This window comes from Esox lucius, chromosome 6, assembly GCF_011004845.1.
Source record: "Esox lucius isolate fEsoLuc1 chromosome 6, fEsoLuc1.pri, whole genome shotgun sequence".
In the NCBI taxonomy this organism is placed as follows: domain Eukaryota; kingdom Metazoa; phylum Chordata; class Actinopteri; order Esociformes; family Esocidae; genus Esox; species Esox lucius.
The window spans coordinates 22,578,297-22,597,919 of NC_047574.1; the positions used below are offsets into that span (position 1 = coordinate 22,578,297).

Sequence of the window (19,623 nt, forward strand, 5' to 3'; positions counted from 1 at the left end):
CAAACCAATGAAATACCTTGTTTTTTCCTCTCATAAAGATAAATGCACTGGGGTAGTTTAATGTCAAGTCTAATTTGTTACAAATAGGACAGTCCCAAAGTATGCTAGGATTTAGTACAAGGCAAGTTATAGAGTAGTGCACAAATCAATCAGCATGAGGAAGTAGCAGTACTTATTTCAGTCTGTACTCATTTCAGTCATTTAGCCCAGAGCAACAGGCGCCACAGGCTTCATCAGTAAATGTCTGGAGGATGTTCCCACAAAATTAATACATCCTCAGGATCCATGGGGCTTGACAACAGCCAGGTTAAGACCTATACAACTTCTCGGAGCACAAAGGGCCAAACAAGCCATATAGTGCCTACAGATGCCTCCCTCACAGACCAGCTCAACACCATGTACACACGCTTTGAGGCCATTCTGGGAAAGCTCTTGCTGCTTTGAGACAACCAGGTGCTCTTGCTGTCCTTGGCTGACATGAGGGACACTAAAGATTAAACATTGACAAAGCCTTTGGTCCAGAGTGTGTGCCAAATTGCTGCTGGGCATTTTTACAGACATCTTCAACTTGTCACTGGCTGAAGTTCCCACTTGCTTGAAGGAGACCCCTATTATCCCATTTACTTTTCATTGTAGTAAATACAAAAAACAAATACAATGTAATATAGTGGTGAACAAATACAGCTTGCTTTAAACTATCTTCTCAGGTGCATAAGAATTTAGTACTGTGTACAATACAGTGGATGGGACAAAGACACAACCCATTACATACAGTTGACTCAAATAGCTTTCTGCAAAGTCAGTATAATACAAATAATGGGCGAGCATTGCTTTGGAGTCCATGCAGGCCACCTCATAGTGTGGTTCATTACCAATGGCCTGACATGCAACGCTGTAAATAATTTTCGTGAACACCATTGCCTTCAAAATGTGAATTGTTGGCTTACTATTCCACAGCTATATAATGCATTGTTCTCCCTAGGAGTACTGGGAGTTACTCAGGGGCTTACCGAGGACAACCTGACTAACAGCCATACTGCTCCATGGTTTCATTAAAACAGTCATTACACAATATTCATTTCTATAAAAGGGTTTTTATGATTTTTGTTTTTTTACTGACATTTTCTTTCATGAGAATGCAAACGTGTCTTATAAAATGTAGTTTACAATTAGAAAAAAAACAGCTATCCTAAAGTCATTACAGAGGTCAAAATGTCTTGATGTCCAAATCATTGGTCCGTAGTATTTTGCAGTGATTTTCTCCGTTCTGATGGACCCAGGTCAGATCCTCTCTTACCCTGTGAGAGATTCCTTCAGCTGTTCGTACATACGCTGGTCCTGCACAGAATGGGAAATAACAAGCAGTTGTGTAAGTCATTAAAAATCCTTACATACTTCATGGCTTTAGACTCAAGTAAACACTGTACCACTGAAGAATGAGCTAAAATCACTTTGTCAATTTTGTCGGATCCAACAGATTGAACCACGTTTGCTTTAGGCTAAGATCACATTGACGTGCAAATATGAGTGAACTGTTAACACTAGGGTAGTTCCCCAGGAAGCACAAACCACCAGACGATGTGTGAGAAAAGTGAAGTGCACCTAGCAACGGTTAGCCGGTCTCCTTCCCACGTTACTAACCACAGGATTTACTAAAAATGCAAATCTTAATTAGTGCTCCAGCTTAGACATGACAGTGCAAAGGTAACGTTGCCTATTGCTCAGCCGCGAGTGGACCATCACATTACCTCACTAAATCACACATTGCTTAATGTTAACAGTTCAGTCACTAGCTCTAATAAAAGGGTTTACCCTTTAGCTTGTGTACTTTGCTGAATTCATACTTGGTAATTGCTGTTCAACAGAACATTTTCAAAACTCACTGGAAGGCATTGCAGTGTTTACTGACAGGCAGGAAATATTGGTTAACCTCAGTGTAAAGATATACAGCAGAAGAGAAGGCATTGCTACCAAGGTTAATGTCTACAACATTCCTCATATCTTTCTTGTTAAATACCACTTTGTGGAATGCTACTTCCACATTCACTGGATTGTAACGGGACATATCGACATCCCGGCATCATTCCCTGGGCCTTCAAGAACAACTGAAACTAAGTGTAATTTCACCAATATATGACTCGAGGATGAACAATCCCTTTAAGTTAATCGCAGATTTCCTGATTGGCTGACCCAAGATACAAGAGAAAGTAGTCAAGAACACCTCTGCCACATTGATCATCACGTTACACCACACCATACACGTGTCAGCCTACAGGGAAGTCAGAGTCCAGAGCCCTATACTAAAACACAGCCATTAGATGACAAGTCATCCCCAGGTGATCAGAGTTATCATACAAACATGTCTCACCAGTTTCTTATTAAAATGTATCCTTTAGAGCTAACTCACTCTGAAGCTGGTTGAGTCACAGATAGTCATTTGACATTTTTTGAGTTAAGTCATGAAGGAATGAAGAATAAAACCATACTCCCTCTCAAAAATTGTGTCATTATAGTCTTCATTTGTGGAAGACATTACAAATGTAATTAACAAAATTTTGTTGAGCAAAACAGTAATATCTAACAGTCCAATTACCCATTTTGTAATGACAGGATGCATTTCAAAGTTCACCCGCAGGAAAACTGGTGTAAGACTGCTAGTGCATTGATAGAAACACCACATTAGAGAGGTTCTCAAAAATATACACCCCCTTGTACGGTTCCACTTTTTAGTGTGTAACCAGAGTAAACTGAAATTGATTTAATTAGAACCAAAACATCATTAACACCAAAGCTAAAAATAAAATCTACAAAGTGTTCTACATTAATCCCAAATGTAAAACAGAAAATAATTGGTTGCATAAATATTGGCCCCCTTTGGTACAACACCTGAATGAGCTGTGGTGCAACCAACTATCGTCAGAAATCACAATTAGTTGAACGGAGTCCAAGTGAGCAGTAAAGGAATTTTACGCAATACCTAACAAATCCTACATAATGAACACCAAGGAACATTCAGTGGAAATCCAGAATGTTTTTCAAAAGCACCAATCAAGGGTAGGATATGAGAACATTTGAATATCCCACAGAGCACAGTAAAGTCCATTATTAAGAGATGGAGATAAAATGGCACAACTGTGAATCTGTTTAGAACAGGCCTTTCTGAAAAACTGAGTATCTGGGCAAGAAGGGCACCAGTCAGGTAGGACACCAAGAGGCCTATGGAAACTCTGAAGGAGTCAGTCTTCCACAGCCTTTCTGGGAGACATCACCTGGGGATGTGTAATAACATGTGGCATGTCACTCACAGAGTAACAGATGGGTGTCAGTCTACAGTGATTCGGGGGTAGGGTTAGGCATTTCTAACATTTTACAACTTTTAGAAGTCAGCAACAGCTTCTGTGCGATCAACCATTTGTCCACAGCCCGATGTATCCTACCTTTTTAGAAACAGACGGCCGTACTTTCTTAAAAGCATCCTCAAAATTCTTCTTGCTGACCCGGATTTTGGCCACAGGGCCACTGGAGTAGTGGTGACCTGAGGGGTTAAAAAAAGCAAAGACTCAGATGAGAAGTAGTGGTCTGACAACCTTGAGGCTACTAACCTTAAATCCCTTGTGGAGAATAGAACTACTATGACCTTGGCCGGGGCACTTATCGTGCCTGGGAAAGCAATGTAAACAGAAATGTAGAAGCCATGGGGAAAAGCATGTGAGCAGTACACCAAGGTTGCGGTGTTCCATTAAAAATGAGTGTTACCTGAGTAGGTCGGGTTGGGTTGGGTCAGGAGGTAGGCTCTCAGAGCGTTGACAGAGGCTTCCCTCACCAACGCAGACAGGTCTGCCCCACTGTATGAAACAACGCACAAACAGCATACTGAAAACTCACATAACACCCGCCACGCAGACACCTCATAAAACACCTGTAGGCAAATCACGGGAACGTTCTACGTTAATGGGTTGCTTTTCACCCTGCGCAAGGCAGGCAAGGCAGACTGCTGGAGAAGCGTGGTCCGCACGCCCTCCTCTGGGACACTTACGTGAAGCAGTCACTGCGTTCGTCGTGCGCGATCTCCTCCAGACTCACATCCTCCTCTAGATGAGGCCTGCTTCCGCCCTGCGACACATACAGATATCACGAACCGTCCCTGTTCACAGCCACGTCCAGCCACTAACTGAAGGAGTTACAATAAGTGACGACGAGCGCTGTGAGCGTTCAACCGCCGACTTTCGCGTTACCTTGGTGATGGTGAGTAAAATGGCGTGTCGGTCTGATGGAGGCGGGAGGCCCACATATAAAGTCTTGTCCAGACGACCGGGCCTCAGCACAGCAGGATCAATGATATCTACAGGGAAAGTGTTGATAATGGTGAATGACTCCACGTTTTAATACTGCTTTCATACATTGAAAGCAGTATTATTTTTTCATGCACAAAAAAGTGCACGTCTTACAATCACACCCCAAAACATTGAGTAACAATCTCCTTCCCGTTTTGGTTTTGTGATACATGCATATCTATGTGGTGAGGATTGACAGGATGTAGGACATCTACCTGGTCGATTGGTAGCAGCCATGATGAAGACTTGCCTCCGAGTCTCCAGCCCGTCCATCTCGGTAAGCAGCTGATTGACCACACGGACACTAGCTCCAGACTGAGGACACAACCTCAGGTCGTCATCATCATCATCATCATCAGTCATCCTCTAGGCAGACACTGGAATATTAGTCCTGCTCACCTCATGCCCGGAGCGTCGGGGGCACAACGCATCGATTTCGTCGAAAAAGATAACACAGGGGGCGGAGTTCTGCCCTCTCTGGAACACCTGTCGCACGGCCCGCTCACTCTCTCCCACATACTGGGGACGGACAGACACAAAGGTCAGGCTCGTGTTGGAAGAAATAGAATAAGGGAGACAACTATTAAGCCTATCATTTAAGCCCTCCAATACTGCAACAAAGGTGTCTTCCTTTGTAGTTATGCATATTCATTTTTGTATACATTATATATCAATATTATACATTAATTGCATGCAAATAAAGGTTGTTTTGCTACCACACCTATAAAGGAAGAAACCGGCGGAAAAATTAGGAGTTCTGTTAAACAGCTCTGCTACACACAAGTTGAAAAGTTGCACCGACGCTGAGTGTGTACTGACAGTTTAGAGATGAGGTTCTTCTTACAGTTCATGACATGTCATCCAATCTTTTCAATATTACAGAAAGGGTATGGAGACTGTTCATGGGTCCTTAGTAAAAGGGAGTCAGACATTTTGAAGACAACTAAGACCAACTGATCATACTCCCTATATAAATTTAAAATGTTACTTTCTTTGATACACAGGTTTGTGAAGTCTGTCTTTTAGAAATAATAATGTTTGTGATTACATTTTACTATGGATAGTTCATGTCTGAGCAAGAATTTGCAATAATGCATAAATTCAAAGCCAAACCAAAGATGTGGGCTGTGTGTGTTGACAGGCTGTATAAGTGGAAACTTCCATCAAAGCACCAACATGTGCCAGTCTTACTATTTCACATTTATTTTGACTATATCCGTGCAGTTGGAGCAGCGCATTAGCAGGTTTCCTTTGTGTTTCTCTTTATGAACTCAGTAGATATGGCCATCGGCAACAATATAGAAGTAGACATGTTTTGAATTTGTAAAAAAATTTAAGTGAATCAAGGGTTTACTTTCCTAATTTGGGTTCTTATTGGATAGGAACATATAGTTTAAGTTGTATTCGTTAAAAATCAATGGATACTAACTTAAAGGGATGGAGGAAAATATATATTATTTAGATTGTCAAAAATAATATTGCGATATTACACTATCTTAAAATGAATTTTCTGTCTCCAAGAAAGAAAAAAAAAAGGTTTAGACTTTCAAGCAATTAACAACAGCTATATTAATTTTATTCAGATAAAATAACTGAGGTAATTACTCCAATCCTATAGATGGCGCTTGAGAGCTCATCTCAGCCTACATCATTCAGAGTTGAACATAGCAACAGCAAAGAAATATATATATTGAATCAGAATACATAAAATCGTGAAAATCTTAAAAATCGCAATACATATCGTATCGGCACTTAAGTATCTTGATAATATGTCGTAACCCTTGCAATTCCCAGCCCTACTAAATTACAAGACACAGAGATATGTGGATATCTGTGACTATAGGAAACTGAGCCCTCACCAAATAAATAATGCATCATACTGCTGGATCAGTTACGCCGGTGTTTCCTAACAATGCTACTGATTTCAGTAGAGCACTTGAGTTAAAAATACTTTCAGCAGAACTCTGAACAAAGAGTTTGTATTACTGGACACAGGGCAGAGTCATGAAGGAACTCCAGGAATCTGTTGGGCTGAATGACTCACCATGTTCAGCAACTCTGGTCCCTTGACAGAGATGAAGTTAAGTCCTGACTCATTGGCAACAGCCTGAGATAAGAGACAAACAGTACGGTTAAAATGGAATCATAAAAACCAACAGTCCACTTATTTTAGCAGCTGGCGAATGGTACCTTGGCTAGTAAAGTCTTTCCACAGCCTGGGGGCCCAGCAAGCAATACACCTGCAGGAGCACTGAGACCCAGGGCTTTAAACTGTTCAGGAGAACGCACCGGAGCCTGAGGAAATATGCACAAAGTTATTACCAAGTTATTAGTAGTGTTAGTCATTTCTGAATGTGGATCATTTAAGACCTTGATAGACCTGACAGCCCTGTCATACAATGTTCATCTATTTATAATATTAACAAAGACCGGTTTTAAATGTTCTAACACACCATGCTGCTGGTAAATAAAATAAGAGAACATTTGGTTCAGTGTGTTGGAACTTAATCACAGCAGAGATTCAGAGCAATAACAAATGTTATTGGTAACCATTTGAATGGATTTGTTCCCACCCTCATTGTCCAGGGTAAACTTGATTCCATCAAACCGGTTCATGCAGATTAGTTACCTCGCAATTACAAAACAGTGAAGATCAGTGCTGATGGAAACAGGATGTCGGTACAGTTTTATAAGCGTCAATGGACGCTAATTTTTGTTGTTGCCAATGAGTGCTTGGAAATGGAAACTACAGTATGTTCAAACGTTGACAGAGTATTGACAGGTTTTGTTTGGTCATGTTTTTTTAGTTCCTCCTGTGCTTGACTTCCAGTGACCACCCTGGACCACAACAGTAAACACTATGCTCAGCACCATCCACACACACACACACACACACACACACACACACACACACACACACACACACACACACACACACACACACACACACACACACACACACACACACACACACACACACACACACACACACACACACACACACACACACACACACACACACACACACACACACACACACACACACACACACACACACGTGTATAATCCTAACCTACACACCCAGATGCATGCTTACACACCCATATCCAGATTGGCATACCTACATTCCCACATTTGGGGGATGTTTATGAATCGTCACAGCTTTTAATAACACATAACAGGTCAGTTTGATGGAAACACACCACTGTGGGATAATGCACATACATAATGCACATTTTAGAAACATAGATGAAAATCTGTCACCAATTGGCAGGAAACCCAAATAGTGATATGCTCTGTTAATCAGACCAAATTAGATGATACCAAAGCAACAGAAACTGGCCAATTAGGTAGGATGCCTGACCTGTTCAGAAACACTCCTGGCCCAAATGATTATCATTCAAATCCCAACGTGTTGTTTTACAGTGTCTGTCAATGAACCCAACACATCAAATGTAGTAACAGCAGTAGTGAGGCCAAACCCACCAGGATGGCCATGGTGAGCTCCTCCCGGATGTCCTGCAAGGCCCCCACATCCTCCCAGGTGACGTCTGGCACTGTGGCGAAGCCTTCACGCTTGGCAGACGGCTGAACACTGGCCAGGGAACCCTGGAAGTCGGACATGAGGATGCACAGGCCGGCCAGCTGCTCTGCAGAGAGGGACTCACTGCTCTTCAGCAGAGAGAGCAAGCGACACAGCTCCCCCTGGTGGCGAATGGAAGTGGAACAGTCACACCACTGACCAACACAGTGGGACATTCACCAGATGGACAGTGACTCTGACACTATTTACTGTTAAACATTTCACCTGGAACGATGCCTCCGTTGCCTGGGGCCGCTGCTCTTCTCCCTGTGGCACATGGCTGAGGTCCATCTCCTCGCTCTCAGGGTCTGCCGAGGCCTGGCGTTCCGTCGCTCCATCCTGGGCCTTCGGGAGAGGTCTTGTGCCCTGAGGCCCCTGGGACTCTTCTTTCCCCTCCACCACGGGGAGCTGGTTCTGGGGTTGCATCTCCAGCAGGACCCGGTTGACGGCGCTCATGGCAGCCTCGCGGCACAGTGCCATCAGGTCCGCTCCGACGTAGCCGGGGGTGAGACGTGCCAGCTGCCGGTAGTCAAAGTCTTCAGGGAGCTTCAGTTTCCGACACAGTGTCTTTAGAATTCTAAGTGCAGAAATCAATGAAATAATAGTCTCAACACGGGTCTTATACATCTTATACAAAATGATTTTCCAAACGGTCACAACACCACTATTATTATAAGAGATGCTTACCGGAGGCGAGCTGCTTCATCAGGAATCCCAAGACAGATTTCTTTGTCAAAGCGTCCTGCACGGCGTAGGGCTGGGTCTAGAGAGTCTGGCCGGTTAGTGGCACCAATGACCAGTACCTGGGTTGTGACCGCTAAAGAGTTCAGGTCTGGAGGGACAAAAACGAAAGACCGAAGAAAAAACAAGTTATCCAAGTGTACTGTGGAAAGTGAATGGATATTCTCCTGTCTCATCTACCAATAAAATTCTTTAGAACTATGTAAAAGGGAATATTCCTACCAAAGAAGTACAGATGTTTCATAATCACCATCTCAGAAGTTATGAAATATACAAGATGTACTTCTCCTACCGTCCATGCAAGTGAGCAACTGAGCAACAATCCGTCTCTCCATGTCCTTTGAGGCTACCTCTCTCTTAGGGGTGATGGCATCAATCTCGTCAATGAACAAAATGCAGGGGGAGTTGGTCTGCGAGGGTCAGATAACCAGAATGATTAAGAATGACCAGCATGGTTTGTTTGAGCGAGTGGTTCTTAAATGGACATTCCAACGTTTTCTTAATTTTGCAGCAAACAGTCTTGCAGCTCTGTCGGGAACCGGGAGTGGCACTTACCACAGCCTGCTCAAACAGCTCTCTCAGCTTCTGTTCAGACTCCCCCGACACCCCAGACACCAGCTCTGGCGCAGAAACCTTCAACATGGGTAACTCCATCTCCTGTTAACACGAAGGGAGATTCATTTTCACCAAGAATCATCATCATCATCATCATCATTATCATCAGATTCTTCCTAGAAAAGAGACAGAGGAGAAAAATAAAAACGACAACGCCACCTGGACTCACCCCAGCTACAGCCTGGGCCAGCAGAGTTTTCCCACAGCCAGGGGGGCCATGGAGCAGAAACCCCCTGGGGGGGACCACGCCCAGCTGCTCATACACCTCTGGGTGCCTCATATGGATGAGCAGCTTACACACCTCCTACACTGACAGAGCGCCAGACGAGAAATCAGTCTCAAAGACATTGCGGTTAAACATCAGGGTCACATTCTGAAGAACACATTTAAAATAAGACAAAATGTTTTGAAGCTGGCAATGAAATTAGCATTGTTAATGGGCACGTTCAGGTTCACCGGGTCAGAAAGGTTTCTCCTTTTTTGTGCTTACGGAAACACTTCGGGATTCGTCGTAAAGCTCCCACAGCAAAGAAAGCGGACAGAGCTAAAAGGTATTAAGAGATCATTTCCATGTTACTAGCGTACCGTCAGGGTGTCCTCATTGCCTCCAACATCTTCAAACTTCAATGTAGAATACTGTAACTCAACAGACTTGGTGCGCGCTAGAACAGTCAGAGGACACAACTAAGGTTTTCAGATGCTAAACAATTTGCTGTACATGGTCTGGATCACGGACTAGTTATAATGTAAGACAACAGAAATGTAAGGAAAAAGCTCCTTTACCTTTCTTGTTCATGATACTGGCTTCAATGTCATCACCATCGCCCTTTGATGCTCCCGCTTTCTGGCGTTTAGATTTCCTCAATTTCGCTTTCGTGTTTTTTCTCTCAGGTTCGAGCATCGAAACATCTGATCGATTCTGTTGACATTGAAACAAGAATCCAAATTGTAATAGAAAGCTGGTTGGGAGACAAATGAAATCCACAAGTGACAATGGACAACATAAGAAGCTTGAAGACATACATTGTTTGCAGGAGTAGCTGCCTCCTCTTGGCAAAGGTCAATGAGGATGCTGTCCTTCTCTGGGCCCCTGCCCCGGTCAATAAACCACCCCCCTGTAGACACCTTGGTTGCCGTGCTAAGTGGCGTGGACTGAGCTTGAGCAGGGCTGTCCGATACAGACTGATCTCTCCTGGGAGAGTCCCCACTCTCTGGGTTCCCCTTCTTGTACAGGGACATCAAGGAGCTATTCATGAGGTTGATGGGCTGAACGGCCATGGAATAATAGGTTTGGTCTATTAGCAGATCATCTTCAGACATTGAATAAACATATTACAAATAATCCTATGGTAATAAGTAACACAAGTATAGGTACATGTGATAAATGCTTCAGGAAAGAGGTGGGGAAAAAAATATGATGTACCGGTTGTTCAGAAAGGTCCTCATCACTATCAGTTGTGTCTTCAGAGTTACTGAAACCTTCACTGTAAAAGACCAGAATATGCACTGTGAAATCACTACACTCAAGAGTATTGAGAGAGTTAGACAACAGAATGGCTGTGGATTTACTTTGATCACACCTTTCCACCACCAGAATAAAAATGAAGGATCTACGCCCAGCTCATTCTGCTGAACTATTCGCAACATCTTATTCTCCCTGAACCCCAAAGTCATAATCAGATGTTTGCGTCCAGTGTAGAATAGAACTCCACACAAATGGACACGTTGTACAATAAAACTAGTTAGCTGTAACATCAGATTATTACAAAAATAAGATTGACAAAAAGGCAGACTATTTAGGCAAACTAGGGGGTATTTCGAGCAAGCAATCCACAAACAGGCATTTTAGCAACTAGATTTGCCTTGCCTAGTAACTCTAGCAAATGCGACTAATGTGCTTTCTATCATTTCAACATTTCTGGTTTCCACGGTACAACCAAAGTAGCTGAATCCCACTTAGGTTTTTCATCCATGTCTGCTACATTAGGGTTAGCCCAAATACAATGTGCAGACTGCACCCTGTTTTTGAAATATCCATAGATACAAATGAGAAGCTTGTAGGTAGGCCAAAATATAACCACATGAATCATACTTGACAATATTTTTTCAGTGTTGAGGGGAAAAAAGTCCACCCCTAATTTCAACAGCTGGTGTTGCCCCCTTGAAGTAACTTAATGTAGCCATTTTTGTAACTTCATCCGACTCTTACATGGACTGTAAAAGACTGACAGATAAAACCTCTTTACAGTACTGCTTCAACTGTGTAATGGTGGAGGGCTTTCTTGCATGCATAACCCGCTTCAAGTCCCCCCACAGCATTTTGACAGAATTGAGATCAGGGACTTGACCATCCATTTTGTTACCTTCCATTCCTTTTTTTTTAGCTATTCTTTTGTGGATTTGTTTGTGTGTTTTGGATTTTTGTCCTTTTCAAAGATCCATGTTTGGTTCAGCTTACTCTTTTAGAACAATGGCCTCACATTCTCCTTAATTCCATGGTTCAATGTGGAATTCATGGTCGCCTCAATGACAGTAAGTTGAACAAACCCTGAGGCAGCAAGATTTTTTTTTTTTTACCACCTCCATGCCTTATGGTGCTTCGGTTCAAAGGCACAGTTTATTTTCTCCAAACATGGCATTGCAACCAAACAACTCCACCTTTGACACAACTGTCCAGAACACATTCTTCCAGTTGATTTAGTTGCTACCCAGGTGTAAAGTCTGTCCAACATCAATCATGACTTCACACTGTTTTTGAGAGCAGAGTCTTCTTCCTTCCTGACCAACTCCTGAGAGACTTCTACGAGCATCTTTCAGTGAGCGCTGAATTTACCTGAATTTGGTGGACTGACCGGGTCCTAGGTTGATTGCAAACCACACCAAGTTTCTAATCGTTATTTAACGCTTAACCCTCACATTTTACAGTGTAATTTAGTTACAGGCAACTTATGTGCTGCTAAAAAGTTAGGTTTTTAGGCAAAAACAAATGCAGAAATAAAATACAAATTACCCAGCATCCTTCTGATTGTGTCTGGCTCTCTTGGCCAAGTGTTTGTTCTCCAGATCTGTCAATCCAGATTCATCGCATATCAATCCATGAACTGGAAAGGAAGAAGCAGAAGGACTAACGAAATCTCAAAGTGCAAGATAACAAATGATTGTCAGTGGCATTAGAGTATCTCTATGCATAAAACCTTTCTACTGACCTTTTTCCACCTGAATCCTAAATGCAGTCTTGTTTCGTCTGCCATACTCCATTCTGAGAACAGTATAAAGCACTGTGAGAATAAACTGCCCGATTTCATGGACACAGAATAAGCCTGGTCTAGCTATAAAAAATAATAATAATAATCATGCTCCATAGATTTCCATGGAAATGTATGTTTTGATTAGATTCAACGTCATTGTCATTTAACACATACAAGTACAGTACAACAAAATGCAGTTAGCATCTAACCAGAAGTGCAAATAGAAGAGGGCAGAAAATGGACAATTATTTATAAGTATTAAGTATATGTATATTACAAGTGGAATGTATGATGTGCAATGAAGTCAACTGCAGTACAAATGGCAATACTAAATGTGCAATTGAGGCAAATAGAGGAGGGCAGAACATTTACAAGTGTTAAGTACAGTGTATGTTACAAGAGGGATAGTAGTGCGGGGACGCGGATAGGTTTAGTCCTAGACTAGGCTTAAAACGTGTCTTTGATAACCAGCCAAAATATTTTTAGAAAAGCAGAACTGTAGAAAGAAAATTATTATACGATTTAACTCACCTGTAGAGTTTCTGAAGATCTTGTGCCATTGACATAATGTCAACAAACTGTCCGCTGTGGTTACTTAAATACTAAAAGCAGACAAAACCGTACGAATTCATTACAGTAACAATGTTTAAATGCTGTAGCTGTGTTTACCGTGGAAAGCAAGTTCAAAATGTGATTTACCTGCTCAACTCTCTGTTTAAGTCGGTTGTCCACTCCGCCCATGCCACCTCTGTTCTTCATTGTCTCTCCTTTCACATTTGATAGTTCAGCTGATAAAAAAACCATAACCTTACGACGTGCTATACATGACCAGCTACTTGGTACCGGAGTACAGTATTAGCAAGCTTGTTGTTCATTCTATTACGAGGCACATTCGAGTTGTTAGCTATCTATCTGAATGTTTTTTATAAAATAACCCGTTAGCGTTGTCTAGCTAAACAGTGGATTTCTAAAGGCATTATCTTAGTAGTTGTTAAGGTAGGGAAACAGGGCGTAAAGCGGCGAGTAGTACCAGTATATTATTAGGCTGCAAATACCGGCACTAGTAGCAGTGTGATGCTAACAAGATATCGGAATAACTCTGTAACTAGTATAGTTTGTTACGCCGTTGCTATTTGCGTAAAAGATTGTCTCAAGACAATAATTAAATTCTGGGAGAATACAGTACCTGTTGCAGTAGTAGAGGCTACATAGCAGTTGATGAAATCGTAAATTGAACGTTTATAACAGACAATTCGTTGTATCAGTCATTTAAACACGAGTTTGAACCACTGAAGCACAGATAGACGGGGAGCCAGATAACCCGCCGGATGTTTAAATGAATGCATGATGGTCGTCATTTCCAGTCCACGGTTAAGAGGAATCCAAGTTGCCGGGTAGTGGAAGTCAGTAAGATTTAACTTGGCCAAAGTTTTTCTCAACGATTAAATATCTGCCCTCAATCCAGAATATATACATATCTATATTTCCATTTATTAGAAAGAACATTTTTAGAGTGAGTGAATACTTCCTAGGTTCTGCCCTCTTGTCTTCTCTAGCCTACTTGTAATCTTAGTTTTATTATACAATCTTGAAATGACACTCCACGTGAAACTAGTTTTAAACGGAGCTGTCCGTGAAATTGCCTGTTCTAAATTGTGGATCATTTAAAATGATTTGATTTATGGCCCGATTGACAAGCCTTGCCCGTGGTTCCGAATGTCTATAAAATGGCTTTTGCACTTACTATTTTTGAACGAACTACCAGCACGGGAGACCCCAGATGAAGATTGCATTCCTTCGAGGTTCCCCAAGGAGGTTTCACAGATTTGAATACACGACAAAACCAAACTTGTAAATGTGCAAAGGGCAACCAATCTATGGCCACTGTATGCAGTACGTGCAAATCCAATACCAAGTAATTAAAATTTAAGACTGAAACAACCGATATCCAAACAAATCCTTGCACCCTCCTACGGTATATTAACAGCATTAGAAAATCCTCCTATAAACACGTTTGCACACATACCACAGAAATGTATGCACACTTTCCTGTGGTTATGCCTGTATAATTTGGATGCACACAGTGAAACTAAATATAACACATTTGGTTGTCAGCGCCTCAGTTTATTGCAATTAAAATGATGCTTGTTTTACCCTGTTACCTACATAAACCTCAGTGAAGTTAAATTATATATTAAAATGTCATAATCAGGTAAGTCTACACCACACCTGTAATAGCAATCCTAAATCAAATCTGGTGTAACCTTATCAATCAACTTCAAAATCCCATTCTTAAATTGATTTGGCTCTACTAATGTGAAGTGACACACGAGTACAGGATATACTCAGAATTTCCATAATGTCCATTTGTTGTGTAGTGAATTATAAAGCAAACACTTAAATTAGTACGGAAGTCGAAAAAGCTAAGGGACAAAGTCGTGCAGATCGGGAATGGGTATAAAAACATTTTGAGATAAAGCAATTAGGGAACTAATCAAGTCGCTACCAAAACACAACATAAGCATAATTACAGGCTTTTATGGCCTGGTCAGAATATTAATATTTAAAGGGTGGCAAGAATGGATTCATTACTCCAAAAAGCCCAGCTTCAATCCAATTTCATGTCGCATTCCATGCCACAAGAATGTCATTGTTCAGAATGATGCATGTTATTCAGTGCACTTGGCAAATAAAAGACTTACTTTGAAGTATGCTGAAAAATGCAAGGAGATTCTCTAGTGATGTGGGAAAACATTTGTGGCTTGGTGCAAACCCAACATTGCACTTAACACAAGAACACCATTCCTACAATAAAGCATGGTGGTGGAAGCATTATGTTGTGGGGATGTTTCTTATTGTCAGGGACTAGGGCACTAAAAATGAATGCATGATATATATACAAAACAGATTTAGAAAGTCCAAGGGGGTGAAAACATATGTAATCAACAGTATTTCATAAATTGCAAGAACTAGAATTCAACAGTCAAACTACCCCACAGCTCCAACCATGACCAATTCATGTTGTTCCTGCTGCTCTTTAGGCTGTATATTTGTGTTGGGTTCAGTTCACCAAACTTCTATATAGTCTAATTTGTCTAATGAGAAAGAACCACACCAAGAGTCAGAAAGACGTTTTAGAAGTCACTTCTGCAGAAGGGAGAGAGCCATTGATCTCAACTGAGCCAGGAACGAGCCTGCCAGTAGGATTCAACTCAGCAACTCACACTTCTCCATGGGTGGACTCGTTTTTATTTAGAAGCACAGCGTTCAGTAGTCATAACACACATGTCCTTTTCCTCTTGGTTATCTCTAGTTGTTATTGCATACTGGAACATCTTGTTATTACTCAAAGGTTGTACTGTCTCTGAGCGTTATAGGTAGGAAGCATGTGGACAGTAATGAAAACCACATAACTGTTTCAATTGGAACATGTTATTCTAGGCTTATACTGAATGTAATTTAGATAGACTGGTGAAAGCTTTCACAATGATTGAGACAGATCCTATATGAAACATTAACTTCTTACATTTCCCTCCTGTTGTTCCCATTGAAATCAGATGATGCACCTCTCCGGGTTAAGGTTTTCAGTGCAACCTTCATAAAAGGAAAACAGGATAGAAATGCACCAGACAGCACTCTGGGGGAGGCGAAAACCCGAAAGCATATGGGCAAAAATTCCTCCTCCGGCCCTCAGAAGGAGCGACCACCCTAATTTTGGTCAGGCACCGTCTGGTTATTTACATTTTTACACAGTCTGAACAACGTCCTACGGTCTGTCATACATTTCTGGTCCATTGAGTTGTTGGTAATGTATCTCTGCATACTGGATCATAGACCCAGTCATAGTGCGCTTAACCATAACTTGAATGATGGGAATACAGCAGCAGAAAACAAACATACAAACAACCAGCATAATCCCTAACGGGGCCAAACATTTTAACAATACCATAGCCCATGACCCTGACGTGAACCAGTCCAACCAACCCTCAGGAGGGTGGTTTTTCCCTGTGGCTGGTGAGTGAGTGTCTGTTGGTTTCTTCGGCGGACAAGGGTTTTGATACCGTCCGTCTTCCCACTTACTCAAGGGCAGCGTCTGGTGTCAACTTCTTGCACTGAGACTGATGTATCCAGGTGCTTCGTTCTGCGATTTTTACCGCAGTTGGGGTGGTAATGAGTACTCGGAACGGTCCTTCCCACTTGGGTGTCGCCCAGGACTTTCTTTTGATGACCTTTATCAGGATTTCGTCACCCGGTTTCAGGAGAGCCTGTGGAAGAGAAGACAAGGAGACTGGCAAGTTACTGGCATTTTGCACACTCTTTTCTCTAAACATTTTGCACATCCATTCTGTCAATGGGTCCAATTCCCCCTCATTCTCCTGCCATGGTTCCCCCTCCCACAACGGTAATGTGAAAGGTCTCCCGTATACTATCTCGAAAGGTGTCAGGCCCATTGTGTTTGGTACTATTCTCATGTACATTTTGACTAACGGCAGACATTCCGGCCATGTTTTATTTGTTTGTTCCATGGTTTTCCTAAGCCTTAGCTTGATAGTCCCGTTCGTACGCTCAACTAACCCTGCACTTTGGGGGTGGTATGAACAGTGATTTTTTAATGTAATTCCTAAATGTTGACTCATGTTCTGTATGATTTCGTTTACAAAATGAGTCCCATTATCACTCCAGATTACTCTCGGAATACCATGATTTGGAACAATTTCTTTACAGATGGCTTTGGCTACTGTCAATGCGTCTGCTTTTTTAGCTGGTACTATCTCTACCCATTTGGAGAACGTATCTATTAACACTAGACAGTATTTGTATTTATTTGTGCTTCTTGTTAATTCTATGAAGTCCATGTGTATGATTTCAAAAGGGTAAGTACCGCTAGGACATCTGCCCCGTTTTGGCCTTATGTTACCTTGAGGGTTGTGCTTACAGCAAATAAGAGTTTAGTCCTGGAGATGCGTGGAACGCATTCCTTATTATTAGTTCCATCCCTCCTGTTGAGACATGGCAGTGACCATGGCTCAATCTTGCAGCCAGAGCGAATCAAACACTTTATATGAAAAAAAAAAAGGAACCAAAAGGTTATTAATAATGTAGAAATTGCTGATAATTTCCATATTTCTAAGAAGCATATCATTAAAGAGTATGTTCTTACAGTGTAGGTTTAGACTCCCTTGTATTCAATCCACTTTCTGTGTCTGCAACACCTTTCAAAGTGACATATACCGACTTAATTTATACCTTCATTAGGTGACATTCTCCACTTCCACACATACCCTCCCACAGAGTAAACCATGCACACACACAAACACACACAAATGGAACCAATCACTGAGCTCTCCCTCTCACTCACTCACACACACATACTCCAAAATCTATCAAAAGACATTACATTAGTTATCAATTTTATCTTAATATAATTTAATGTGTAATTGGCCTTGGCCCCTAATGATACTATTTTCCATAGGCAGGGCCGGTTCTAAGCATAAGCGACATATGCAGTCGCTTAGGGCACCCGACAGCTAGGGGGTCGGGGCCCCAAATAAAATGTTGCTTAGGGTCCCCAAAAGGCTAGAGCTGACACTGACCATAGGCTCCAATGTTTTGGACTATTGTCGGCTAGGTCAGGGTTCTGAATTATCCTACCTCTTAGATGTTTACCAAGTCTAGGGTTACCCATGTATGTGTGAAGTCGCTTTATGTATATGTAACGTTTTGTATCATGCACATTTATGGATCCCATGTTTTAAAATGTATGTGCATATGTAATTTTTTGTTCTTCTGTTTAGTCAATCAACTAGGCTATGTTGTCATAGACTGGTCTTCCACAGGTGCCTTTGAGTTGGAAAGATGCCTCCAACTTTTATCAACTGATTTGTCCAGTTTTTGGACTCTCCAATATGTAACCAGCACGGGCCTTGAAACCTGTTAAGGGCTGTGTCATCACAATGAATTCATATTATAACAAATAAAACAAGATGTAATTGTGTAAAATAATAAATGTATTTTTATTTTGAAATGCAATTTAATGTCTTAATTTCCAATATATTTTTGCGCCCTGATAATCCTCTTTGTCAAAAATATTTTCTGTATGTAGTCCCCCAAATAGGGAATCTCGTTCTATTCTTTCTTTGTCTATATTTTTTCTGTCCTCATCAATGCACGTTTCAGGTGGTTAACTTCAAAATAATGGCCCATGCTCATCGCATTACTGTCAATAGGAACATTGTGTTCCACAGCACAATGCAATTGTTATTATCCTGCTTATTGTTTGTACGGCAGGATTTCTGGTGGGGTTTTCTTGATTTGTTTGAAGGACGTAGTATAGATTGAGGACTCCAGCTTCTGTGCGCGGTCAACTATTGACGTGCATGTGTTCCTGTATGCCTATGTGAATGGTGAAACATGCTTGGCAAATCTGGAAAAGGCACTTTTCTACCTTTAATCAAATCTAACTCCATAGCTTGAGTTCTGGACGCATTTAATTCTGATTAGATTCCACCGATTTCTTCAGAGGCCATTATGTATACTTTTTTTTACCAATGTATTTAATACCTCAACCAATATTCCCTGTATTGTTCCCTCTTCTTTGCTTGTTCTATCCACACAGCTATCGCCGTTGATTGGGCTTGGATTTTTTTTTCCTTCCCTTGCTTAAAACTTCCTTACTTTGCAAACTTCGCCTAATGAACTGCAGTTCTTCTAATTTAAAGTTGCCTGAAAAATCAAAATGTTTTTTCCATCCTCCTATGTACGTTATGGCACCCGGGTGATTATTTCGCATGTATTTCTCATCTGTTGTTAACGTTTTCTCATTACATTGCCCCATTTTATAATACTATATTTGCATTTACTTACCTGGGACGTCCCTTCTAATTTTAACTTTAATTCAATAAAAGGTTCTTATCTTGTTTATAGTGAATCCTATCGAATCCACCATTTACTGTCTCTCCACGAAAATCCCAGATTTCAGCGTTTAGGTTGGTTGGAAATCCCCGATTCCCCACCAGGTCCCAGACCTAGACAACGTATCCCTGACACGCTTTTTATCTAACCCACGACTGTCGTTTAGGTTGGCTAGAAATCCCTGATTTCC

General features: G+C 41.5%; 1 protein-coding gene and 1 long non-coding RNA gene across 2 annotated transcripts; both read right to left on the bottom strand.

The window, feature by feature from the left end:
• Positions 1-1,074: 1,074 nt before the first annotated feature.
• nvl (nuclear VCP like) lies at positions 1,075-13,858 on the bottom strand. Its single transcript, XM_010892275.5, has 24 exons — positions 13,708-13,858; positions 13,221-13,309; positions 13,053-13,123; positions 12,480-12,532; positions 12,284-12,374; positions 10,697-10,757; positions 10,297-10,539; positions 10,057-10,192; positions 9,859-9,935; positions 9,443-9,577; positions 9,214-9,315; positions 8,951-9,068; positions 8,605-8,749; positions 8,143-8,494; positions 7,821-8,039; positions 6,525-6,629; positions 6,379-6,441; positions 4,734-4,853; positions 4,550-4,649; positions 4,236-4,342; positions 4,037-4,113; positions 3,757-3,845; positions 3,438-3,535; positions 1,075-1,338 (listed from the first exon to the last, which is right to left on the bottom strand). The coding sequence occupies exons 2-24, from the start codon at positions 13,278-13,280 to the stop codon at positions 1,294-1,296; spliced, it is 2,667 nt and encodes an 888-aa protein (XP_010890577.1). The 5' UTR covers positions 13,281-13,309; positions 13,708-13,858; the 3' UTR covers positions 1,075-1,293.
• A 2,669-nt stretch (positions 13,859-16,527) lies between these two features.
• LOC117594581 lies at positions 16,528-19,379 on the bottom strand. The gene is made up of 2 exons (XR_004575805.1): positions 17,683-19,379; positions 16,528-17,577 (listed from the first exon to the last, which is right to left on the bottom strand). It is a non-coding gene; the product is annotated as an uncharacterized LOC117594581 (long non-coding RNA).
• Positions 19,380-19,623: the final 244 nt, after the last annotated feature.